Consider the following 27,105-nt stretch of genomic DNA (forward strand, 5'->3'; position numbering starts at 1 on the left):
TTCCTGAGATAAACTTTTACTCTTGAGCCTAACCCCTCTCTACATTGCCTCTGTTTTGCTGCAGGTACCTATTTCCCAAGTTTACACTGTGCTGGACTGAGTTTGTAGACATGAAGATTCATGTGCCCTGTGAAACCATTGACTACATTGAAGCCAACTATGGTAAGACCTGGAAGATTCCCGTGAAGACATGGGACTGGAAGCGCTCTCCCCCCAATGTACGGCCCAATGGAGTCTGGCCTATTTCTGAGTGGGATGAGGTTATCCAGTTATACTGAGACAGTAACTTGAAATGGTAGAATTCCTCGTCTGAAACAAAGGTGGATAACTGTTTAAGAAGATACATCTCTATGTGTCAAACGTAAGTAGGAGCCAAAGATGTATGTCAAGTTTGAAGACGCAGAGAGTCTTAACCTCTGAGCCATCTGATTTAATCCTCTCATTTTACATTTGTTAAGGAGCCCCCATGTGCCAGGTGCAGTGCTAGGTTACAGTGGAGGAACAGAAGTGAGTGAGGCACGTGCCTGTCTCTCTTTCCCTTCCCTTTGGTAAGCACCTCAATTTTCCTTGGAGGGAAACACCCTCACTCTTTGAAGAGCTCATACAGAATATGATGTTCTTTAAAGATTTTAGATAATGCCTGGACTGGAACACAGGTTTATCGGGCAAAGCTAAGGAGGGATATACTCGTAGAAAAGAATAGCCCGTTGCTGTTATCAGCAGTGAAGCTTGTATGTTAGTGCTGCTTTTAAGGTTGTAGAGTCTGAGTTAATATTTAAGTGATCACACTTTAGATGGCCTCAAGAAAAGATGCTAGCAGATTCATTTTACAAGCAACCTGATATGGAGTTCATCTAGAGCACAGGGCATCATTTTATAAGAAAACAAGAGCTTCTTTTTAACTTTGTCAAAGATATGCAAATTTCCATACATTTTCTATTTTTATGTTTGAAATGAAAAGAAAGCTTATGCTTGTGTGAAGCTTAAATTTCCAGCCATTGTGAGAATATTTTCACTGACCTCTATAGCACTTGTTAACAAATCATTCAAGTGAGATCATGCTACCAGACAGGATTTTGAAAGGGTTGTCATTTCATGAAACTTACTTTCCTTATTTCTTTCCCAACCATCTGTTAGGTGGAAATATGAGCTATTCGTGGACTTTAATATTTTCTGAACTTATAATCCTTGTACTCCCAATTTTAATGTTAACACTAAAATATTAATAGAAATACCTCTAATTTTTCTAATTGTACTCTTCATTGTACTCATTGATCAGTTACAGTTCCATATCTTTCATTCATGGCCTATAAACAAATTTAAATGATATGTAAACCTACCTGTTCCCTTTCCTCTTCCAGTACTCTCTCGCATCTCCAAAAGGAAGATAAATGGCAAACCTGAGAAATGCTTTCTCCCCTGCCCCACCCCCACATCATAGTGTCTGTAAAGTCTGTGTCCATTCTAATTCTATCTCAGTGTTCTATCTGTTGCTTATTGATGGGACAAGAGCGCAGACTTCCCTGCTTTATCAAGTACCACCCATTCTGAGACCCTTCAGGTTCCTTTTGCGCCCTCAGGATATGTTTCAGAGTGGGCTAGGATGACTCAGTCTCCCTCATCTCTTCATGGGTCACTTTAATTACATATTCCAAGTGAGAGGTAAAGGTATACATAGTCACAATAAGCACTGCTCGCTTTTTCTTTGTCCAGGAAGGAGGCTGAGTCTTACATTTTGTCTAGGCTGCTTAGGACAACTTTCTGGGCAAGATCACAGATTTTCCTCTAAAACCAGAGAATAATAGGAGTGTCAGAAATGGAAACCAGAGGTCTGAGGGAATGGGCTTGACTGAGTTTTCCTAAAACAAAGTTGGGAATAGTGACCAGCAACCACCCCACTCTGTACTTTCAAAACATCAAAACCTTTTTTAAATAAATGGTAACCACTGACCTTCCTCTCTTGGGATGAGATTTCCATGCATCATCATTGGATCTTTTCATAACTAACATCATTAGGTTTTCAGGGACACGTATAGATTACCAGTAAACTTGTCCCCAGATGACAGGCCATTGTAATCAACTTTCCCTTTGCTGGAAAACCAGTCCATAGAAATCATACCCAAATTCTAAATAGCTGAACCTAATTTAATTTTTCATGGTTGAAAAAATATCAGATAATAATAATAACGTTCCTGGCCAGAATCCACCCTGCTTAGTGAGGACCATTTGCTTGTGCTTAGCATCTAGAAGTGCATACAAAAGTGCATACTCATTTCTGCCCATTTCAAATTGGGGCTTCCACTGTTTGCCAAGGGCTCTTACCCGCTCCTATTTAGGTTATTTTTCTTTTATCTATCCCTGGAGTCCAAGGTCTTAAAGTATCCAAAATCTAAGATGTCTTGGCCTCATTGACAGAGGTTCTATATCCTTCCCTCCATAGATCACTGGCAGCTAACGTACCTTTCTTGGCTACCTTCTGGTTTCACAGGCTTCAGCTCTTGGGTCCTACCCTAGTTTGAGGGAATGAGAGCTTTTCCCCATACTCTGAACGCCAGGCTTGCTTCTGATACAGATTCAGCCATACTTCATCCTGTGTTTCTTGACAGTTCTTAACTGTGCTGAGTGTCCAGAGACCTTGGTTTGGGTGAATCTACCATCACACCTCATCAAATCACTTTTTTTCCTTCACCTTAGTATTCTAACAATAGTTCTCCTAATATGACCACTTTGAGGTTCACTTTGGCTTACCAGGAGAAAACCTCTTATAGTAACTTGGAGGTTAGGCACCCATGGATGTCTCCAGAGAGATCCTGAGAGGCAAGATTGATAACCTCCCACTTGACAACAGGTGGCCACTCTTCCTTCTCAAGGCAGGGAGTACTTGGCCTTCTCCCCTCTGCTGCAGCTACTGACACCTGGCCCCTGGAATAAAACTGCAGTTCTCAAAATCAGGCATCCCTAAGAAGCTGGGCAGTGGGATGGCCGGTTTCTTTGATTCCCTGGCTACCAACCCTGAAATATGACCACTAGCTGGCAGAATGTCTACCATCCTCCCCAAACAAGTTAACTCTTGAGGGAAAATCATCTTGCTCTTGAGTCTTAAAGACTAGAGGGTCACATTCATTTTCTCCTTATTTTATAGCCAAATCAGTAAGCTATAGGAGTGATTTGATAAACAACAGAGGCTAAAACTCAGGAGTGCCATGACTTTGGGCCCTGTCCCTGTTTCAGTGCATCATGGCACAGCATCTTAACTCTGATTGAGATATTTGGCAGAGAAGTCATCCCGTGCCTAGGGACTCGGTTTCAGGGTGTTTCTGCCATTCCTCACTTAGTATCTTTCTGCCCAGATTGAGAACCCGAAGTGACAAAGAGATCAAGAAAGAGTGTTTCTTTCTTGTCCAAAATACTTACACTGTTTTCATACCTTTATCTGCAAAATGCCATATCTCCAAAAGGTAAACTAGTTCATGTTTGGAGACATCAGCCTTTGGTCCTGATATTCTTAACATCCAGGAGTACCTGATTCTCTTAAGTTCAAGATGCATCCCATTGCTGCTTCACCCCATCTACCTCCCCAGGAAACAACACCAATCTGCTAAGCACCCACTTCCCAAGAGTCCTTCCTCCTTCCCTTATTGATACCCTCTTATGGATACAAGTAGTTGAGAATAATTCGACTGTGCTCATTCCTCTCCTTCTTTGTGACCCCAAACCATTGTATCCAGTCTTACCATGGCTGCAAAGCTTTTGATGGCACATGGGACAGCAGGGTGTTACATAGAAAAGCGGGGGTTTGTAGATTGGGGACCAGAGCTGCATCTGAGAAGCACACTTGGAACGAATTTCCACACTCCAGCCTAACACCTCACCCAGTATCACAAGCCTAAGAAAGTCTCCCCCAAATTTCACCTCCTGGAAAATGAACGATTCTTTCATCCTCAGTATTATAAATCGCCATGGGAAATGTTCCCTCAAAATCTAGTCAGAGAAAGTGCCACATTCCCAACTCCTGATACTTAATTATCATGGGAAAACTCCACTTCCTGACCAGACAAAAGGATATCTTTGAAAAAAATGTCCCAGCAGGGGTTTCTCTTTCCTCCTCTTCTTCCTCTGTCATTAAGACCTGGGCTAGGACACCTCTAACATTTCACTTAGGGGAGTCAGCATGTTGGTTTATAAAGACCACAAACTTCTGAATTAGGCCCAAGTTTGAATCCTAGCTTCATCGTGTGGGATTTCTGGCAGAGAACCTCTCAGCCTCATTTTCCACAAAGTGAATTGGGGAGATGAGGTGTATTTCTTAGGATTTTCACTTAGGATAAAATGAAATAAAGTGCTTAGCACTGGGCCTAGTATTACTCAGGAGATGTTCCATTTCCTACTTCCAAGTCTCTTTTCTAATTATTTTTCAAATGGGATTGAAGTAACTATGGTTCAGAACATGAACCTTACTCAGGAGGTTGGGTGACTGAATTTGCTTAGGAAAAAAAAATGTTTCATTGTATCAAGGCATTAAAGGACAAATTATATGGTTCATGAATTCAGAGACATTACCGAGTTGTCTCCTCTAAATAGAACTTGTATTTTCATTTTATTGGTCAAACATTTTTCTCCTAAAGACTCCTTATATGATCCCTTCTGTTATCTAGTTCCTTCGTCCCAAGCAATTTACTCTCTCTACCTCTGTACGTTTGGTACGTGCTCTCCCCCGGGCTTCTTCTTTAATATTCTAGTATATTCTAGAGATAAATTCTCATCTCCTCGTTAGTAAATCTCTACCCAGCCAAAATCAGATGTAAGTCATGATTTACAGAGGGAAAGAATTTGGAATACTTAGTTTCATATAACTATCAGTGCTGATGAATGTCTCTATCGGTGTTTTAATAAAGGAGAGATGAAAAATACTCATTTCCACCTTTTTCCATCACATTTGTATTTCTGTCCCAGGCAAGAATCAACAGGGTATGTGATGCTTTTGTAAGCTTCTCTGCACAGGCTAAAATCTAATGATAGTTTATAAGTCATACAGGCCAGTTCAATAGTGATACCTCTTCACAGGACCAGTACTAAAGTAGGCAAGTCTACATTTTCCTAATGACAAATCTCTGCTTCTGTATTTACAGAACTTCTAGGTTAGGATACCCCCCCTTGGCCTCCCCCAACCCAACCCAATGTAGAGATTATGTGGAAACCCATTAGCCAACCAAGCTGTTGTATACTTACAAGCAGCTCTCACAGTGGGTTTGAAAGGGAGCATGAGGAGAATTAGAAGTACTGTATTTTGTTACATAAAACAATGTACTGTCTCCCGCACCATTAAGAAGAATTACAAGATTTTGTCATCTTTTGATGACTCATTGAGAGCATGGGGAATAGTTCATGTGTTTGTTAAATGAAAATCGTATGTAGCTATTTGTGTGTCCGTTCCACTTTATAACCAGAAAAACATGATTGTGAATTTTTTAAACAAAGTGATATTTTAAACATGGGTAAATTTCAGTGTATGCTTACCAGTTTACTATTTGGTTTTATCTTCAGGTACAGGTAGTTTGTGGTACTACTGAAAATACCTTTAATATTATTATTTTGATCAGAATTTGTAATATATAATCGGTATGGGATGATGAATAAAGTCTTTTTAATCACATGAGATATTTGTGTTTATTCTTGAAGTTTGCAGTAGATATTGTTACAGCCACTAACATTCATAAGCAACCTGGCAAAATAGTCCATCTTGCCACCGGTATAGTATTTCTAAAATTAAGGTAAAATGAAGTCATTTGGGTGGACCCTAACCGAATATGACCAAGTCCCATAAGAAGAGATTGGAATACAGACAGGCACAGTGGGAACACTATGTGAAGATTAGAGAGAAGGTGGCCATCTACAAGCCAAGGAGAGAGGCCCGCAGAAGAAACCAACCCTACCAACACCTTGATCTTGGACTTCTAGCCTACGGAACTGTGAGAAAATAAATGTCTGTTTTAAGCCACCCAGTCTTCATTAGGCAGCCCTTGATTAATGCAGTAATCAAGACAGTGTGGTATTGGTAAAGAGATAGACACATAGATCACCTGAAGAGAATAAAGAACCCAGAAAGTGATACACAAATGTGCTCACCAGGATTGTTGATCAAAGAGCAAAAGCAATTCAGGGGAGGCAAGGATAGCCATCTCAACAACAATAACAAAAATAACCTCAACTTGAAATTCATACTTTATACAAAAATGAACTCAGGTATAATGTACTAAAATGTAAAACTATGAAACTTTCGGGAAAAAAAATAAAATCTTAATGATCTAGGACTAGGCAGAGCTCTTTCTTAAGACTTGATACCAAAAGCACAATTCATAAAAGGAAAAATTGATAAGTTGGACTTCATCAAAATTAAAATTTGCAGCTCTGCAAAAGCCTACCAGAAAAGGATGGAAAGTCAAGCTGCAGACTAGGAGAAAACATTTGCAAACAACATGTCTGACAAAAGACTAGCATCTAGGATATATAAAGAACCTGAACCCTCAACAGCTTAGAAAAATCCAATTAGAAAATGGGCGAAAGACATGAATAGACATTTCCCTGGAAAAGACCTACAGGTGACACGCACGCTAAAAAGATGTTCAGCATCATTAACCAAGCAGTCAAAAGCAGTAGCCAAAGCAATCCTGAGAAAGAAGAACAAAGCTGGAGGCGTTACGCTTGCTGGTTTTACACTAAATTATAGTGCTATACTAATCAATACAGTACTAGCATAAAAACAGACACATAGACCAATGGAACAGAATTGAAAGCCTAGAAATAAACCCCTGCATGAACAGTCAACTAATATTTGACAAAGGAGCCAAGAATACTGAACAGAGGAAATACAGTCTCTTTAATGGGCTGGATGGAGTGCCTGGGTGACTCAGTCAGTTAAGCGTCCGACTTCCACTCAGATCATGATCTCCCAGTCCGTGAGTTTGAGCCCTGTGTGGAGCTCTGTGCTGATAGCTCAGAGCCTGAAGCCTGCTTCAGATTCTGTGTCTGCCTCTCTCTGCCCCTTCTCCGCTCACACTCTGTCTCCCTCTCTCAAAAATAAACATTAAAAGAATTTAAAAATAAATAAGTGGGGCTGGGAAAGTTTGGATATTCACATGCAAAAGAATGAAACTAGACTTCTATCTTACACCACTCACAAAAATTAACTCAAAATGTATTTGCATAAATGTGAGGCTTGAAACCATAAAGCACCTAGAAGAAAGTGGGGAAAAAAACTTCCTTGACATTGCTCTTGTCAATGATTTTTTGGATATGTCACGAGAAGCACCAAATGCAACAAAAGTGAAAGTAAACAAGTGGGACTACCTCAAGGTTAGAAGCCTCCACAAAGGAAAGGAAACAACAATGAAAAATAACCTATAGAGTGGGAATAAATATTTGCAAACAATATATCTGATAAGAGGTTAATAGGCAAAATATGTAAGGAACTCCTACAACTCAATAGCAAAAAGTAGCATAATCCAGTTAAAAGTAGGCAAGGAAACCGAATAGACATTTTTCCAAAAGAGATACTCAAGTGGCCAAAAGGTACATGAAAAGGTGGTCAACATCACTAATCATCAGGAAAATGCAAATCAAAACCTCACATCTGTTAGAATGGCTGTTACCGAAAAGAAAAGAGCCAAAAAGTGCTGATGAGAATGTGCAGAAAAGGGAACACATACGCACTGCTGGTGGGAATGTAAATTGATGCAGCCACTAGGAAAATGGGATGAAGCTTCCTCAGAATATTAGAAATAGAGCTACCATACGATCCAGCAGTTCCACTTCTGGATGTTTATCTGAAGGAAATGAAATCATTATGGCAAAAAGATTTCTGCATCCTCTGTACATTGTAGCTTTACTTACAATGGCCAAGATATGGAAACAACCTAAGTATCCATCAAGGTATGAATGGATAAGAGGATGTGGTATATATAGAGAGACAATGGAATATTATTCAGCCACCAGAAAGAAGGAAATCCTGCCATTTGTGGCAACATAAGTGAACCTTGAAGGCATTATGTTAAGCGAAGTATCAGAGAAAGACAACTACTGTATGATCTTGTTTGTATGTGGAATCTAGAAAAACAAAACTCATAAACAGAGAAGAGATTGGTGGTTGCCAGAGAAAGAGGGTAGGGACAGGGATAATTGGGTGAAGGTGGACAAAAGGTACAAACTCCTAGTTATGAGATAAGTTCTTGGGATATAATGTACAGCATAATGAGTCCAGTTAACAATACTATATTGTATATTTGAAAGTTGCTAAGAGAACCGATGTTAAAAGTTCTCATCATGAGAAAACAAAACCTTGAGCCATGTGAGGTGATGGATGTTAACTAAACTTGTCATCATTTCACAATACATATCATCTATCATATATTATGTTGTACACCTTAAACTCAAACAGTGTTATAGGTCAATTACATCTCAATAAACCTGGGGCAGATGTTGCCATTTCTGTTTGTCATAATTTCTTCCATGAACACCTCATGAGCTATTACTGAAGCAAATATTAACAAACGAGTCCTTGCTCTGCTGATAATTAGAAACCATCTTCTGTGCTGTCACTGGTACGAGAAGTGACTTCGGTCAGAGCTTGCAGGTATTTCAGCCTGTGCCCCAGCTCTGCTTCATCACACTTTGTGTCTGGGGCTCTTATCTTTTTCTTTCTACACAAAAATGCAAAGTCTGCTGAATTTCAGCGTTTTCCTCTTCCGAAATGTATACTTTTCCAGAAATCTTGTGGAAATGCCCATCTTTACTAAAAGTTACTACTGCTTCTATTTCTAACCTAAATTTACACCTTTGCTGTTTAAGAAAGTTTCCCTATGACTGTTCTTCTCCCCTCCATGTAACGTACCCAACCTTCATATAAACTGCTGACCCAAGGTGCTAAGTGTACCAGCATTTTCTGAAGGGAGTAAAAGTTATCATTGTTAATAGAGGAGTAAAGACAGAGAGCTATAATACTGATTATTAATATAACTTTTTAAAAAGATGTTCAGCATCATTAACCATCAGGGAAATGCAAATTACAACCACAATGAGGTATCCACTGCACACCTGTTAGAATGGCTAAAATTTTAAATCATGGTAACACCGAATCCTATAGTTGTCTCTAATATGGTTTTCTTTTTGGCTGTGTACTGTACCTCATTGTTTGTACTATGATTTTCCTAGAGAATGTCCTTCCACGTTTTACAAAAATTAATAATATATAAATAACATTCTTTGTTAAAGATTTAAAGGAATAATCTTGTCACAGTTTTTAGAAGACAGATTTTTAGATTTTTTGCTTTTTCTCCTTCCTTTCCTCCAATTCTTCTTTGATTTGCTCTGTAAATTTAGTAATCCTCTTTAAAACTTATTTTCTCACTTATTACTCATTTGTATCCTTTATAGTTGACCATTCCCAAATTTGATTTAGCAGCAAGAGCCCTTTAGCAGCTGGTATCATTATTCTTAGGCTTCTGTAAGTTTAATTAATTTCATATTTATCACCAGTTTTTTTTTCCTCATCTAAAACTCCTAGATTCAATCTTTCCCTCTAGTTTCAATAATTTGGAGAAAATTTTCTAGTGAATGAATATTGCAGGAAGGGTAATTGGGTGACTAATTTTCTGAACCTATATTACCACCACAGTCTGTCAGCTCTCTTAGAAGAATGATAGTTGGAGGGTGTACGAGTTTGTTTTGGAGCTTAAACTGTGCAAACCTCTAATCCAACCACATCCTGTTTAACAGAAAAACCAAAGGGTGACTTCACAGACCAAGGGAAAGCCTTTGCTTTTAGGAAGCTGTCCTCGCCTCATGTCATGCCGGTTATCATTCACCATGAGCTGTCTTTCCTCCATATCCTATTGGAAGACGAGAACATGTGTAGCAGTACTGTCCAAATAGAGCATCCAGTGATGCTGGGAATGATCTCTGTCTGCACTGTCCAGTGCAGTAGCCACAAGCCACATGTGAGTATTGAGCACTTGAAATGTGGCAAATATAACCAAGAAACGGAATGTTTAATTTTAATTAAATAGCATCATGTAGCCAGTAGCTAGCAATATTGGATAATGCACATTGAGAGCGTTTGATGAGACCAACAAGGGCTTAGGAGTTGTACAAATTGAGACTCAAATCCAGGAGCACCACTTTCTAGTTTTGTGATCTTAGGCTGGTTATTTAACTTCTGAGTTCCAATTTTTTTCCAACTAATGGGGCTGAAGTTAATACCTAACCTCTAAGGGTTATTATAAGAAATACAGGCGGGCACCTGGGTGGTTCAGACTTCGGTACAGTTCTGCTGTCAGCACAAAGCCCACTTCAGATCCTCTGTCCCCCCCTCTCTCTGCCCTCTCCCCTACTTGGCGCGCTCTCTCTGTCTCTTTCAAAATAAATAAATAAGTAAATGTAAAAAAAAAAAAAAGAAATATAGGAAATCTACAGCTTCTGGTAGATGTTCAATAATGATAGATATTGGTAATATTATTATCTTGCTTTTATTTCTACTTTTGCAATAAATCCTATGAACATATTTTCCTAATAAACCCAAGGAATAATTTTTCTGTGAGATTAGATATTTAAGAGTTCTCCTGGTAGAGGGCCCTCTCCTGAGATCTGGTGATAACAAATGACCCTGATCTCAAAGGCACAGGTACATGCTTTGTCTTCTAGGGAGACAGGACATGGGATTAAAACAATACTTAACAGAATTGAGTCTGAAAGACCAAGCTTAGAAAAAGGGACCAGGGGTGCCTGGGTGGCGCAGTCGGTTAAGCGTCCGACTTCAGCCAGGTCACGATCTCGCGGTCCGTGAGTTCGAGCCCCGCGTCAGGCTCTGGGCTGATGGCTCAGAGCCTGGAGCCTGTTTCCGATTCTGTGTCTCCCTCTCTCTCTGCCCCTCCCCCGTTCATGCTCTGTCTCTCTCTGTCCCAAAAATAAATAAAAAACGTTGAAAAAAATTAAAAAAAAAAAAAGAAAAAAAAAAAAAAAGAAAAAGGGACCAAAGGTCCCAGACTTTGTGGAAGGCAGCCTGAGCATCCAAAGCTAGATAAAGCTCTAGGAAGGAGGGCAGGGGAGGGACAGTGAGGTGCAGCTGGATCTTAAGACTTAATGAACAGAAAATTTGCATGAAGAAAGGAAAGAAAGCATTTCTGAAGAAAGGAAGTCAATAAAATCACAGAATGGGCTTTATAGGACACTACATAACACTGCCTGGCTGTAGTCTATGGCCATACTACCCTGAAAGCTCCCAGTCTCATCTGGTCTCAGAAGACCACCTGGCTATGTATGGATAAATAGTTTAAAGAAATACAACTAGAAAAGTGGGCAAGGAGCAGACTGGGGTGGGAGGGGGCCCTGAATATCCTGCTGTGAAGTTTGGATAAGAGAAAGTGTAGAAACGATATTTGAATAAGAACATGATGTCTTTAATAAACACTCCTGGCTAAATTACTACTCACAGGTACTGTGCTGAGAACTGAGGTTCATTTTTGTCTCAACAAATATTCATGAAGCACCTCCAAGGCCAGGTGGGGATTGGGGAGAATTTAGGTTCACTGAGACTGATCCCAGAAACCCTGGGATCCCTACAGTTGCAGGGACAGAGGACAGAGGCTTACCCAGGTGGACATAAGATGCCAAGTGTCTCAGGTAAGGTCACTACTAGAATTCCCAGCCATTGCCAGACACAGACACAGGGCATCCAGGGACAGGAAGTGTTTGAGGCCGAGGGGCACTTGGTATTGGTCTGGGAAATGGGGCTGCAGGCCACATAGAAGAAGTATTATGGGACCAATGTAGGGTCTTATCCAGAGGGTTCAGGGAATTAGAGAGCCAAGACAAAAGTGTAGATAAATTGGGGCAGGAGAGTTGGTAGTGAGGTCCTGGGTTCTAGAGAAGATTTGAAAGCAATCTTTCTGGAAAGGGGTAAAGGAGTGAGGACACACTGGTCAGTGTTAGACCTGAGGCAGCACAATCCAGCAATGTTCGAGAAGTGGGGAAGAGGCTGGAGCCATTTCTACACCTGTTGCTTCAGCTGGAAACCAGGACCGGTTGCACTCTCCATGTGGAGACAAGTCTTAGCTATGGGAACTGGGGAAAGCAGAAGTCAGGAAAGGAGATGTGCCCAGGAGAGATGTTAAATTCTAGGTCTTAACTTGGTCCTCATTTCCCTGTTGTCTGTCTGCCTCTGGAGACTCTGGTCTCCAAAGTGGAAAGAGGAACTGTTCTAGTTGTACGACTGGGCAACTTGTGCTAACAACTGACTTTACTCTCCTTAGTTCAGGCAACCTGCAAGGAAGCCAGATCTCCACCAGCTAGGGAAGATAGACGTGCTCTTGGGTAGTGCAGAAGTATGTTTGTGCCAAGAAATCAAGGTTTCCTCTGTACGTTTTTTATTGGTTACATTTAAAATAACATCCTCTAATTGTCCTAAGAAGCCCCAGTGGAACCTCCTGAAAACATCTGCTCAATTTGAGGGTGAGGGGTGCATCCCTTATCCCCTCGGTGTATGTGATGGTTCGGGATTTGTCAGCCTGGGAAGCTGAGGACTCTGGGCAGCTCAGGCCTGGCAGATTTCCCCCACCTGCCTAAAATATGACCCAGGGGGGCAGAGGCCCCTTCCCAGCCCAGTCCTGCGCCTCCACTCTCCAGCCCCTGGAGCTGTGGCCTTTATTTCAAGTCTGGTCCCCAGGGGGCTGAGTGAGGAATGAGGACAGCTGATAAGCCTGGCATTATTGACTTTATGGGGAGTATTCAATGAATTTACTTTCTGCGAGAAGGCTGCACTCTTATCTGCTGCCCACAGAGCGTCCAAATCCTCATCTAGGGGACCCATTTGATGAGTCATGTCTTTTATACAAAGACCAGAGAATATAAAGAGGAGAAGGAGAGTCCCACCCCACCTCTTTCTTTTCTCCAGTACTTGGTTCTGCTCCCCCCACCCCCACCCCCACCCCCACCCTTGCTTTCTCACTGTCCTTGGGGTTATTGGCCGGAATTAGCACTCTCTGCTCCAGCCCTCAGAGTGAAGGCCAAGCCAGCCTGATCTTGAAAGTGTCAGCAGCTGGGCACACCCAGGGCTGCGCGTCCCTCTAATTGTCACTATGGGAAGAAAAGCCCACTTGCCTGAGGCAGTTATGTGCCCTGCTTTCTGCTGCAATGGTCAACATTTGCTCTGGACAGGCCTCAACACCAGGTGTCCTGATGGAGATATGTGTGTGCATGTGTGTACTGGGTGTTACTAAGAGGTCCTCGGTCTGGGGAACTGGAGAGTGGAAATTAATTCTAAGAGGGATCCTGACGCTGAAGAGAGACTCTTCTTTCCCCTCCTTGATATCTCCTTCATCCAGCTCTGGGCTCTGTTTGATTCAAATAGTGGAAGGAAATGAATGCTTCTTAGCAGCACAGGACCCAAAGCAATTGGAAGGAGGGAGGTGGGAGCCAGGATGGCTGGGCTGGGCAAATGAAAGAAAAACAGGAAAATGCCCCGTGGAGGATATTAGAGGCATGTGTTCAGACTCTCGATCTAGTTTTAGAATAGAGTTTTTCCTGGTAATAAAAATGAAAACATTTATTGAGCAACTATGATTTTATTAGTTGCCTGTTATCACCGTTTTTAAGAAGCATTTACTCCAAATCACTCACTGAATTTTCACAGTAAGCCATGAAGCCTCGGCTTCATGAGAATGTTTCCAATTCGTAGCTGAGAAAATTGAAGCTGGGAGACTTTGAGTAACTTGCTCAGGTTGGCAACGAGTGTCAGAGCAAGGATTCAAACACCAGTCAGTCTGCCTCTGCAGCTGATCAAAGGCCTTCTCTTAGCTATTACCCACTTGGTATTTCTTAGTACTATATCCCACTTAATTCCCAGCAAATCGGTGAGTATTTGTGATTCCTATTTGTTTAGAAAATAGCCTCAGAAGGGTGAAAAAAAAATTATTTTGCAATTATTTCAGGTTTTTGTTTCTTCAATAAGTAGCCAGTTTAATTGAGAAAGTGACACAGCAGTATGGGCCTCTAAAGCAATTAATAAATTCCTCTACTTGCAATCCAGACGAGTAATCTTATCGTTGTACTTATCCCAGACAAGACACAGGATTAGACAGCAAACAGAGAAAACAGAGGAAATGAGAAAAGGCATCCAAAAGATAGTGTTACAAGAGTGCAGGAAACTTTGCAAATCTGATTGTGGATGGATCATTCAACACCCCCTCTCCTTCTTTATTCAAACAGGGCTTCACATTTGGATCCAGTTGAGGACCATCCCTGAGATTCAATGTTTGATGCTTCTTCAATGCAGGATGTCTGCTAACTCAACGAGGCAGGCTGTGGCCACCTTCCAAGTAAGGATAACTTTGTTTACAGAGTAATATTGTTTCCTTCCTTGGTCAGCTAAAGTCGCTGTATGCTGCAGGGGGAAAAAAAAAACCCCAATGTAAGAGGGTTTTTTCCCTCCTAAATCAATTTTTTCCTTTATTGTTCCTGTCTGTGAGTATGTCCAGGGCCACAAAGCCAGTATACATCCGAGATTCTGGTCTGCAGATTCTAGCATCTTTCCTTTTCTGTCATGACTAGGGAATGACTCAGGAGAGTCCAGAAATGACGATAAAGCAGCCAGATCTCTCTTTCCTTGTGAGAGAAGACCAAAGTTCTCACCCATCCAGCATCCTTCCCAGTGCTCCAATAGAGATGTGGGCCGTGTCAGCTTATTTCTCCTTCCAGATGCCCTGGCTTTCTCTGTAGCCACTTGCTTTATTCCTTTTTCATTTGGAGGAGGTTAGAGGAGAGGAGGCAGGAAAAGCCTCAGAGGAGATAAGCTAACCTCTAAGTGACTCTATGGGTCCTGTGAATGCAGTGACATTAACATCCATGAGAATTTACAGCCTCTGCTGGCTCTGGAATGATGTTTGTCTGAGAACCACTAGTAAAACAGCTGCATGGGAAGTCTTGCTTCTTTGGGCACACTTTTTCATATTTAACTTCTTTGGGAGCAATATTTTGTTTTGTCAAGGATGATAACTCATTATGTAACTTTATAATCAAAATATATAATTTCTCACAATAAATGAAAAAAATTGGGTGTAATACCTTGCATGACACCTAGTACTTCGTGCTGAATAATGGGGTAGACGATTTGGCGTCTGGCTCCCCTAACTGGTGCTCAGTATTACCCCCAGGTCAACCCAGAACCCTCTCTCTTGTCACAGCCTGCTAGGTAGTCTCCCCACATCTCTTCTCACCCTCTGCATACAGCAGCCAGAATACTCTTCTCTTCTTAAAAAATAAACAATCACCAAAACCTCTCCCGTGGCCTGGGAAGCATTCATTTCACAGCAACAAGCTATGTGTCTTCTGACAGAAAGCAGGGGAGGCTGGAGGCAGGTGTCTTTATATTTTGGAGAAGTGAGTCTGAATGAACGCTGTCTTGCATTCATTCAACAAATGTCTTATCAAGCAGCTTTCATGGGCAGTGAACACAGCATGTGGGGTTTAGCGAGTGACAGAGTTAAGTCCTTGCCCTCTTGACACTTAGTGTACAGCAGGCAAGCCAATAAGCAAGTAAACTAGAATGAGATTTGCCGTGGAGAATTCATCATGGCGAGGGTGCCCCTTTAACAGGGTGGCAAAGGAATTTCAATTTGCCAAATAAAGTTTCACGGAAAGATAAAACCTGTGGCCGAGAGTCACACCCACACAGTGACAAATTCACTGTAAAAGAATGGGCACCTGTTTTATTTTGAGAATGCAGGGTAGGATGTAATAATATAAAATTCATGACGAAAAGCAAGGCAAAGAGGGCCGTTTCACGTCGATATGGGGTACAGTTCTCTAAATCAATAAAACCTTCATGAGTCTTCATGTGTCAAATGCACCGTATCTTAAAATATAAAGATCTAAAGCAAATGCTCCTGGACAAACCGAAAGGGAGGAACAAACATGAAATAGTAGAGGGAGATTTTCATATAACCCTGTCAAATAGATTAAAATAGACCAAAACTCCCCAGAAGAATGCAAAGGACTGATTTAGTGGATGTGTATAAAGACATTTTATTTTCCAAACAGAGCTATACCTCTACAGCTTATGGATTATTTGTAACAGTTGATCATCTATTTTACCAAAGAGAAGCTATCAATAAATATCCCAAAGCAAAAAATGTATGGAGCATATCTTTGACTACACCACAATAACATTTGAAAATTAATAGGAAATGGCTAACCAAAAGTACAACAACAAAGAAAATTTTAAAGATTTTCTTTAAAAAAGAAAAATTAAAATAAACAACAGATGTTAGAAACTAATGACAGCGATAGCATAAATGGAAACACAGGATGACACAAAAGGTATATCAAAAGAAAAGTCATAGCCTGAAAATTAATAAAATAAGCACTCAATCTAAGAATGGGAGGTGGAGAGAGAACAAAATAAATGTAAGCAAATGAGAAAAGCAGATTTAATAAAGATAGAGTGGACATTAATTGTATCACAGAGGTAGTTATCAAAAAGAACAATAAAATGCATAAGCTTCTGCAAAGCTAATCAAGTAGAGAAAGAAGTCATGAGCACATAACATGAGGAATGAGAAAGGCAACACAAATACAGATATTTTTTTAAATCATTGAATATATAACACTTTATTAATGATTTTTAAAATGTCAAAGTTTATATGTCAAAGTACCAAAATTGACTTAAGAGATACAACACTTGAAGGAACAAAACCCACCTAAAGGGATTTACTAGTGAATTCTATTAACTTCATTCTATTAACTTCATTAACTATGAAGAACCAGCTAATTCATGTGATGAGTAAATTGATGGGTGCATACATAATAGGTGGATGGAAGAAGGGATGGATGGATGGATGGATGGATGGATGGATGCATGGATGGGTGGATGGGTGGATGGGTGGGTGGATAGGTGGATGGATCAATGGAGAGATGGATGGTTGGACTGGGGCCTAGATATGCAGAATTGGGGATTGGGAAGGGAGCTAAGAATGAGGAGAGAGGAAAGTAGGTTTAAGACTGGATAAAGCTGATGCTTGACCTCCAGCCAAAATGACCTTGGCCCCCCAACAACCTGGGCTGACAGAAATCCCTTCTGAAAACCCCAGGTTTGGTCTTTCCTGAAGCTGACACCCCCTGCATATAGGACTAGAGGTCCAGTATTCACAGGCTAATCCAGACAGATCAATTAAGCCAGCAGAAGCAGAGAGCCTGACAATGCCCAGGCTCTCCTAGCGACCTGCCCTTCCCTCGCCAGGAGCCCGCAGGTGCAGTCTCTCCAGGGGGCAGTGAGAGCCATGAATAGTAAGGGTTTTAGCTTGAGCACACAGAGGCGTTTAGCTGCCCAAACTTAATCCTTCAATAATCGGATTATGCAAATTTCTCCTCCAACCCCTTCCCCTGGGGGACCAGGACCTAGCCCCTAACTTTCCACATTGGGAGACTGGAATGGGAGAGGGCCCATCATCTGAAGAATCACCGCTAAGTGGAACGGTGCACCAAAATTGTTTCCCAGTTTTAAAAATGATAAAAGCAACAATAACATGTAAGACATTTTGGAGAAGAGAACAGATGTCAACCCTGGTCCCCATGTGCCAGCACAGCTATGCCCCTTTCTCTGTAATCTTCCCCTTTCTGTCAGCCCTTGTCCAGTTGTACACAGATCCCACTCTATAGCTGATTGTTTCATTTTGCATCACACATTTCTGATCATGCTACCCAGTTGCCACAATTCTTTTTTTTACAACCACAGAACACGCCATTAAGCAAATACATTACCTCACAGGTTTTTGGCTAAGAGGAAAGGTAATGTAGGTTCATTCTTTAAAATACAACATGTGGTCTATGAGAATTGTGACCTAACAAGGCGTGGCAGAAAAGCACGGGCCCTGGGAGGCCTCAATTCCCCTTCCACGTACATAAGACAGAAGGTCAGAAAGAAGACAAATTGGGAATGTTTGTTGGAAATATTAGGTTGTGTTTTTAGAGGTGCTTTTTGTGCACAAATTGACCAATTAATTCTCCCCAACTCACCCTCCAATGCACCCTTTGTGCTGCCACCAGAATGAGCTTTGTAACCTGTAAATCTAAACATATCGCTCCCAGTTGGCATCACAGGGACTGTCCTGTCCACCACTCCTACTGTGTAATTCCTACAGCTTTTCCCACCTTTCCAGCCAAGCAACTGGGACCCTTGCCTTGGGTCTGTGCTTTAGATGGCCCTCTACTGGCCCTCCAGTCCCCATCTGGTGCCCATTTCCCACATTCTGTGAGACTGACGCACTGCCTGCTGTGCTAAGGAGGCACCTCCATTTCCCACATTCTAGATCACACTCTGGGTATTCAGGACCCCTGGATTTCTGCTCAAATGGCCCTGAGCCCATTTCAGAGCCTGCACAGGGCTCTTTCTTGGGTCCGTGTGCACTGGGAATCCACATCATATACACAAGGCCCTTCACATAGCAGGACAGAGCTGGGCAGTGGGAAAAAAAAATGAGTCAGGAGTCTCCATCTGTACCCTTGTCCTGGATCCCACAAATGTCAGAGGCAGCCTATGCCTCAGGGCTGGTTTAGATGCCATCCCTCCCACAAGCTGTCTCTGATCCTCCAGCTAGAATCTTTTGCCTCCCCAGCTCCAAGTTCGCACCCTCTGGCACTCAGGAATGTCTTGTATTTAGTCATTTTTGTCATGCCTCTCCCTCCCAAGGGCTGCGAACCCCTTGAAGCCAGATGTAGAGTTTTCTTTACCTTGTTGCCTCCTGAGAAACTAGCAATTCATGCAACAGATTTTTAAATTTATAATAATAACTGATTTTTTTTTTAAGGAGGGGGACAAACAACCACAAATTCTCAGTGGCTTACAACAGCAAAGATTTACTCTTCACTCATGTTACATGGGGGCTGTTGTGGTTGGTTATGGGTTTGCTCCATGGCTTCCAGGCTGAAAGAGCAACCCCAAACATAACCTTCTCATGACTGAGCCCAACCAGGAATGGCTCTTAAAGCTCCCATTCCACAAACTGAGGGTAGATGGGGAGTGGGAGGGAGGGGTGGGTGGGTGATGGGTATTGAGGAGGGCACCTTTTGGTATGAGCACTGGGTGTCTATGGAAACCAATTTGACAAAAATTTCAAAAAAAAAAAAAAAGCTCCCATTCCATCACCGTGGCTGTCAGGTCTGCTCACATTCCATTGGCCCATGCAAATCACGTGGCCAAGCCTGGACATGCAGTCCTCTCCCACCACCTACAGGGAAGCACTGCCAGTCACATGGCAGTGGGTGGGGCTATATAATTCTCTCCTAGGAAAGGGAGCCAGTAGTTGCCCTCACAATCCTATCACTGACCATATTTCACAGATAAGGAAACTGAGGCAGGGAGAAATAATACAATTTGCCAAGGTCACGTAAGTGGGGTGGACCAGGGATTTCAATCTGAGTAATACAACTCCAAAGTCATTTACTCTTATCCACTAAGCTGAATTGCACTGTGAATTTATTGTACCAAATCCTATGCTGGGTCCTTCAGAGAATGTGATGTGTATAAATTCATTACTTACCCATTCGTTAATCAACCGATGTTTGGTGAAAGCCTATTCACTGGGGTTGGGAGGAGACAGAATAAATAAGTAAAGCATTACTAAATGGAGATGAGCACTAAAGAGGAGAATAAATGGGGCAGGAGGGTGAAGAGTCCCTGTGTGTGAGAAGGTGCAATTTTAGATATTGGGCCCAGAGGATCTTCAGGAGAAGGTGACATGTGACCAAAGACCTGAAGAATGTCAGTTCCTTGAGGACAGGGATTTGTGTCTGTTTTTTTTGAGGTTGTCTCCCTGCACCTGAACAGGTGCTGGACCTTAGTAGGTGCTCAGTGACGACTGTCGAGTGAATGAAAGGAGGTATGTGTGAGGGGGAACTATGTGGATAACTTGGAGGCAGAGTGTTTCTGGCAGAGAAAACAATGCAAAGGTCCTGAGGCAGGAGGGTGTTTGGTGTGTTCCTGAAACAACAAAGGTCAGAGGGACTACAGTTGACTAAGCCACAGGGAGAGAAGGGACAGACAGGTCAGGTAAAGGGTGTCCTAGGGGCCATTGTGAAGACTTCAGGTTAGTTCTGAGTGAAATGGAGAGCCACCTAAGAGTTTTCATAGGATCATTCTGAGTGATGTTGGATAGTAGATGGAAAGAGAAAGCGTAGAAACAGAAGACCGGTTAGAAGGCCACTGAAATAGCGGAGCTCTGTGCTGGGCACCGTGGAACCTGAGATGCATAAATCCAGGCGTCTGCCCAGTGCAGTGACTGCTGTACTTCGCAGTGCGTCCTCATCTCCTGGAATACTTAGTTAAAACGCGGTTTTCGGACCCCCACCCCCAGAAAACCCGATCTAGCGGGTCTGGATCGTGGGCCTGGGAAGCGGGAGCGCGGGGACCCGGGAGGGACGGGCGGGAAACCCGGGCAGGAAGGGGCCCCGTGGGGCCTGGAGACAAAGGCCCGGGTCCTATAAAGGCAGCAGCGGAGGCGCGGCGTCCAGGCGAGGGCGCACACGGCCAGCGACCGCGACAACGACGGCGCGGTCTCCCGGCTCTTGGAGAGCAGGTGCGTCGATCCTTGCGGTACGTGGGTGCCGCCGGGGCCGGACTCATGGGTCAGCGGGTCTCCCGCGCAGCGCCGGGTCTGAGCCGTGGTCGCCCTGGAGGACAGGGATGTGGAGGCGACTTGGCCGCGGCTACCAAGTCGACTCAGTGAGACCTGGGGGCTTTCCGAGCGGTAGGGGTGGTGGCGGGGCTCCGGGGGAGCAAAGCGGTCCCCTAGTGCGTGTTGGCCCGGCCGCTTCACCTTGATACGGATGCTGGAGACACCCCGGAGCACCTCCTGGGGCCGTTTGGGTAGCTTCTGCGTACCGGTGAGCTTACTCCCCCGAACCTGGCAGGTGTGAAACTTGAGCACCAGATGCTTTCCGGGACGCCTTGTTCACACGGCCGGGCTCCGCAGGCCAGGGGGAGCGAAGGTTAAGAAGAGAAAAAGGGGGAAAGCCGGGAAGTGAAGTGGGCGAGGGCAGCAGGTCGGGCGGGGTGGGCAGGGGATGCAGGTGCATGGGGCAGTGAGGCGCGGGTGGAACTCTCCCAGAGCGCGGGGTGCCCACCCAAAGACTGTGATTCATGGTAAATGTATGTATTTAGGACATCAACATTTGGGGTTATCTAATGAGAAAAGTAACTTGCATAATAGTGTGTGTTCTGATTTTTAAACGACATATGCTTGGTATATAAAGGATATATATCATTTATACACACACCAAACTGGCTACTGCTGGGAGAAAAAATTCAATAGATAGATAGAGAGCCTTGTATTTGTTTACCGTATGCACTTGTGTACCGCTTCGTTTTCGTTTTCGTTTTTTTTTCTTGGATGAGCATGTGTTACTTCTATAATAATTTCAAAAGGCAAAACCATATCCAGTGTTGGAGGTTAGGTACCTTACCCTAACCCAACTCTATAAACTACCTTTCATCTCTCTCTTTCTGGAGACTATTTTCACTTGTTTTCAAGAAAAAGATGAATGAAGAAACCAAATGACAGGAAGAGAAATTTAAAGTCTTATGAACAAAGAGCCATATGAGTCTGAATGTCTGGGACAGGCCACCGCAGGAATGTTAGCTGTGACCCTTTGCTGCACCCCTTCCTGTGGCAGGGGTGCTCTGTGTCCAGACGCCATTGGCACACAAAAAAAGCAGCAACCCCTATTGGGGGCATAGGTCACTTTCTGCGGGGGCATAATTATCATTCTTTTCCCTGGTAACCTGTGACCTTCAGTGGTGGCACCATAATAGAAGTTTGTGCCCACCTGTGTTCCTGTTATATTTACCATCACACTTCTCCTGCCCGGGCATTTTTAACCCCAGGTTCGTGACACCCACTCACCCAGAGATATATGAATAGAAATCAGGGTTCTATATATCTGGACGGGGAAAAAAATTACATCTTTATTTCCAGTCACCTTTAATCTAAATTTTGCATTTCCTTTACTTATGGGTGATAAAAATTAGTACTGGTGACAACGTCACCAACAAAAATCATAAATCCCTTCATCTCACAGATGTTGCAGATCTTTTGAAAAAATCGTTTACATATCACCGTGTAGAAATTATGGTAGTAAATCATTTAATGTGTTTAAAAAAAGAAAGTGCATTATTATTGCGTTGCATTTTAAAATTATTTTAATAAGTATTAATTATAATTGGTCATTTTTATGTGTCCATGTATTTCAATTCATGCATTTAAAATAATTATTTTGAGAAGGGAACCAAAAGCTTTTTATCTTATGTATTTAAAATTATTGTTCTGGGGTAGAGTCCTTCCCTAGACTTCCCCAGACTGCCAAAAGAGTCCATGGCACAAAAAAGGTTATGGACCCTGACGCATCAGGAGTCAGTGGTGACAAGATGCATAAATACAGAGGCATGGGACACAGGCTGTGCCACTGATTCCCTGCGTGACCTTGGGACAACATGCTTTACCTCTGTTTTGACATCTATCAGATGTCTTCTGCTTCTGTGGCATCTGGTGTATTTTTCAAGCTCTTAAATTATTCTGAAATCAAGCTTAGCAGTAATCAGTCCTTACAACTGGGAAAACACTAAATGCAATTTTCCTTTGATTTAATAAGTACTTTAGTAATTTTCCAGTGACCGCTGCTTTGAATTTTTCCAGCTTGTTAAATCGCTGATTTCAATTTCCCCCTGTGGAGAAGAGTAACACCCTTGAGGATAAATCAACAAGGAATTATTAAGCGCCTTCCAGGAGGGCAGGCTACATTTGTGAAGCCTATCTTTTCCTCTCCTTATTTCCTCTGTCTGCTTCTAGCACAATAGGATTGAGCCCTCTTAGAAGAGAACACCAGTTAGTTTATCCTGCCTAATCTTTTTCTTCCCAGCTTGAAAAAGATGGCCCCTGCCCCCCCCCCCCCCCCCCCCGCTCCCCCAAGGGACTAGAGTTGACTTAGTGAGTGAGCTAAACCCTCTTTTGACAAGAGAAGCTTGAAAGTAACTTTGCTCCCACAGTCCTGGCTGCAGAGCAGCCGGCCTCGGTGTGAGCAAAACTGGATAGTTTTCTATCTTAAAATCCCGTGATTTAAGCTCAGACTGTCATATTTCAGTTTTAGTTGGTTACAGTTCTGACAACACTCCTATTTTCATTGTAGGTGAAAGACTAGGTTATTTAGAAATGAGGTAAGTTAGATAATAAAAAGCAATAGGCAGGTCATTGTGGCATTTCAGAGCAGAAAGAGGCCTTCGGTATCACCTTGTACACCCCCTTGGTCGGTCGGGAATCCCCCTGGAATGCCTGGGGTAGGTGCTGTTTCTCTGCCCCTACAGCCCCTGTCCTTCTCTCTCCATTCACAAGGCATTGGTTTCCTCGGTATCCAGCAGCCAGCAAAGCGTCCGGCACATGGGGTCAATAAGTGTTGATACGTAAGCTCGGAGCGCATATGATTGTAATTGGATCATGGGTCCTACTAAGAGTGTCTCCACAGAGAAAGGAAGTAGACCTGAGTGGCTGCTGGAGGGAGCCTGAAGCCAGCCAGTCAGCTTGGGCCGCCATGCTTCCCCTTACCACTGGTTCTCAGCACAGCAATCTGTCTCCAACCTAGGCAGAAACAGGAAAGGCAACAAAAACAGGGTTGGGGAAATGTCCTGGGAGCATGCAGGTAATTGAAAAATGCTATTCTTTGGAGTAATGACACTTCCCATCTGCATAGGGAAGAGAATCCTTGTATTTATTAGGCACCTATGTAGCAGGCACATACTGTCTCATTTATGTATTCGTATGCATCACATAATGTATTATTTAATCCTCACAAGAACCCTGATGATGGCTTTATTTCCATTTTCCAGAGAAGAAATCAGTTAAAGAAGTTAACTGATTTTCACAGACTCATATATCTAAGAAATGGAGAGCTGAGATTTAAAGCCAGGTCTTTCTACATTAAAGCCCATAAGCTTTCTTAGTTTTTTCCTATTATGAAGCAAATAATATATGAATCTTTTCTTATTATAAAAATGTAAAATGTTACCCAACTGTATCAAATAATACACACCCATCTCCTTTTTCTATCTTTTTTTTTCTAAAGTTTATTTATTTATTTTGAGATGGGGGAGGGGGTAGCGGGGGAGGGAGGGAAGTGCAGAGGGAGAGGGAGAGAGACTCCCAAGCAGGCTCCACGCTCAGTGCAGAGCCAGACTCGGGGCTCTACGCAGGGCTGGATATGGGGATTGAACTCAACAACTGTGAGATCATGACCTGAGCTGAAATTAAGAGTTGGACACTTAACCAACTGAGCTACTCATGCGCCCCACTCATCTCCTTTTTCTGTCTTCCCCCAACCCCCTGCCCTCCCCCAAGGAACCATGTCAACAGTTTGGCCTGAATCCTTCTAAGTATTATGTTCTACATCCACACACACACCTGTATGTCCATATACTCTTACAGAGCACAACAAACAAATACGTAAATCAGGCTCAGACCTTTTCTATTACACTGTAGCTTCTTTATTAGGAAAAAAAATCGCTAAATTACAATGAACATTTACCTTCCCCTGTTTTATTTGTCGAGATAATAACTGTAATCACTTAACATTTATTGAGCACTTCCTGTGTGCCATTTTGCTAAAGTGGTTTACGTGGATCATTTTATTTGTCCTCACAGGTAGTACCTGGAGTCACCCTTTACTTATGAGGCATTTGATGGACAGAGAGTTGAAGTAGATTGCTCAGGGTCACACAGCTAGGAGGAGCAGAACCTAAAGCCAAACCGGGGTTCTGGCTCCAAAGCCTATGTTTCTAACCACCATGCAGATGCTTCCATTGGCGACTGACCCCTATAGAGTCCGGGCTCGATGGTAACAGCGTGGCTTGTTCTAATAAACTGAGACCATCATTTGGTCCCTACAGAAGGGCAGACGTGCCAGCACACGTGTAGTGAAATGACACCTGGGACATGTTGGCCTCCCTCAGCCAATCCCAGCAGTGTCTATAGTACTGTCACTACAACCAACACTGCTTGCGTATGTATGTAGCGTGAGTGCCTGGCACAAAACAAATGCTCTGTTTGCTCTTGTTTCCCTTAGTTTATAATTCACAGAATGCTGTCACATGCAACATTCCCCTCAATCCTTACAGCAAGCTATGAGGAGAGGATGGTATAATTATACCCATTGTAGATAGCTAAGGAACTGAGGCTCAGGTTGGTGAAGTGACTTAGGCAGTGCCTCACAGCTGGTTGGTGTTTGGTGCTGTGATGAGAACACACACACTCTGAAGGGAAGGGTGGCTCTTCCCCTGTGCTAAACTCCTGCTCTACCTTCCCCCAGGATTGCAGGGATCTGGGGAGCGTTCTGCTTCTTTATCATGCAGAGTTTAGATAGGGATGAGGGTGTTCCTACTTGGAGAGTAGAGCAGTGGTGTTCAAAGTCCGCCACATGCCAAGATCACGGAGAGGTTTGTTCGTTGATGCGCCATCCGTGTTCCCATTCACACATGTTAATCCAAGCTGTCTGCAAAAAGGGGACCATGCCTCTAAGAGTTAAAAATGGCAAAGTAAGATTTGGAAGTAGATGGTGATAATCAACTGTCCTGGAGTTGGAAAGGTCACCTGAGTGCCGGCTCGTGGAGGCCCGAACATCTTCTACGGCATCCATGGTAAATTGTCACCCTCACTTTCTCTTTGTCCTTTCTTCTTGTCATGCAGAATATCCCCGCTGTGTTTTTCATAAAAGAGGGTCTGAAGACTCTTCACCACTCTGTTCATACTCCCCTAAATGTGGTCCAGTCTGGATATTTTAGCTTTTGCACAGTGAGGTCCAACCCTCCAGGTGAGGTCTGCCAGCTAAGAGGAGAGCTGTGCTATCATCTCCATTCCCACAATTATCTTATTAGTGGAATCTAGAATCACGGCTTTTACTTTTTGAGAATCCATATTTGACTCCCTGTTGGCTAAATATAGATTTTATTTGCACAAGTACTTAAACCTATACTGTGCCTGGTTCTGGACAATTAGGAAGAGTTGGTTATAAAAGCAGTAGTGAGGGTTCTGGGGTAAAACGACCTTGTAAACGGGGGCTTTGAAACAGCTAGGGAGAAAAAGGCTGAAAGGTATTGTTCTTACCCTGTCCTTTCTTCTGCCACATTTTCTTCCCTTACCCAAAGGAAGACTCAGAAAAACCTAAAAATGAGGAAGTGAATTTCCTAAAACCCGGGTCAAGAAGAACTGACATCCCAAATTCTTGGCAGGACATGTGATGCCCAATAGCCCTCTTATCAGGTATTGGCCCTTAGGTCCCTTTCTCTTTCCTGTCTCAGGAACTCGAACATGACCAGGAAGATCTTCACAAATAGCAGGGAGCGGTGGAGACAGCAGAATGTCAACAGCGCCTTTGCCAAGCTGAGGAAGCTCATTCCCACTCACCCTCCGGACAAAAAGCTGAGCAAAAATGAAACCCTTCGCCTGGCAATGAGGTATATCAACTTCTTGGTCAAGGTCTTGGGGGAGCAAACCCTGCAGCAAACGGGAGTGACCGCTCAGGGAAACATTCTGGGACTCTTTCCCCAAGGATCCCACCTGCCGGACAGGACTCTGCTCAGTGACTACCAGGTTCCTTCACTTGACCCAAGCCACCACATTGCATAGTGGGGCTCTGGCTGTCATCACCCAGCGGGGCACTTGCTCAGAAGCCACTGGCTGAGTGACCGCCTTTTGCATGTTCCAGAGTCAACTTGATGAATAAATTTGGGAGGCATGAATTTAAGCCTCATAGGAGGTAGCTTGGGGCCAGCTGCAGGGAGCCAAAAAGAGGCCATGAGGAATGTGGCTTTGGAGTCTGTCACCCCCAGGGCGGGGGGGGGGGGGTTGGTGGGACACTTCAGGCGAAGCAGCCTGCCTCTATTTCATTTGTCCAGGATCTGCATAATGTTTGGAAAAGAAAAGCATCGGTTAAAAACAGGTTGGAAAATCACTGTTTTACTCAATATGTTTTCAATTACAAGGAAGAAGTTTTTCCATAACAGATCTCAGGCTGATGAATAAA

The 27,105-nt window shown here is 43.1% G+C and overlaps 2 protein-coding genes across 4 annotated transcripts in view; both read left to right on the forward strand.

Moving 5' to 3' along the window:
- FKTN (fukutin) overlaps positions 1-5,656 on the forward strand; it is a 77,147-nt gene extending 71,491 nt beyond the window's left edge. Inside the window, exon 10 of the mRNA XM_043567129.1 lies at positions 65-5,656. Coding sequence (XP_043423064.1) covers positions 65-278 — 214 coding nt within the window. The 3' untranslated portion in view covers positions 279-5,656. The remainder of the gene's footprint in view (positions 1-64) is intronic.
- An 8,445-nt stretch (positions 5,657-14,101) lies between these two features.
- Positions 14,102-26,902, forward strand: TAL2 (TAL bHLH transcription factor 2). 3 transcript variants are annotated; one of them, XM_043565512.1, is made up of 2 exons: positions 14,102-14,366; positions 26,357-26,902. In XM_043565512.1, exon 2 carries the CDS (start codon positions 26,391-26,393, stop codon positions 26,706-26,708), a length of 318 nt encoding a protein of 105 aa, XP_043421447.1. In that variant the 5' UTR covers positions 14,102-14,366; positions 26,357-26,390; the 3' UTR covers positions 26,709-26,902. The 3 variants fall into 3 exon arrangements, with proteins under 3 accessions (XP_043421447.1, XP_043421448.1, XP_043421446.1); XM_043565513.1 differs by lacking the exon at positions 14,102-14,366 and adding an exon at positions 20,548-20,618; XM_043565511.1 differs by lacking the exon at positions 14,102-14,366 and adding an exon at positions 20,625-20,925.
- Positions 26,903-27,105: the final 203 nt, after the last annotated feature.

Source organism: Prionailurus bengalensis, chromosome D4 (genome assembly GCF_016509475.1).
Source record: "Prionailurus bengalensis isolate Pbe53 chromosome D4, Fcat_Pben_1.1_paternal_pri, whole genome shotgun sequence".
Taxonomy (NCBI): Eukaryota; Metazoa; Chordata; class Mammalia; order Carnivora; family Felidae; genus Prionailurus; species Prionailurus bengalensis.

Excerpts from the sequence above, each read along its gene's own strand:
- TAL2 (XM_043565512.1), top strand. The coding sequence starts at position 26,391 with ATGACCAGGAAGATCTTCACAAATAGCAGGGAGCGGTGGAGACAGCAG.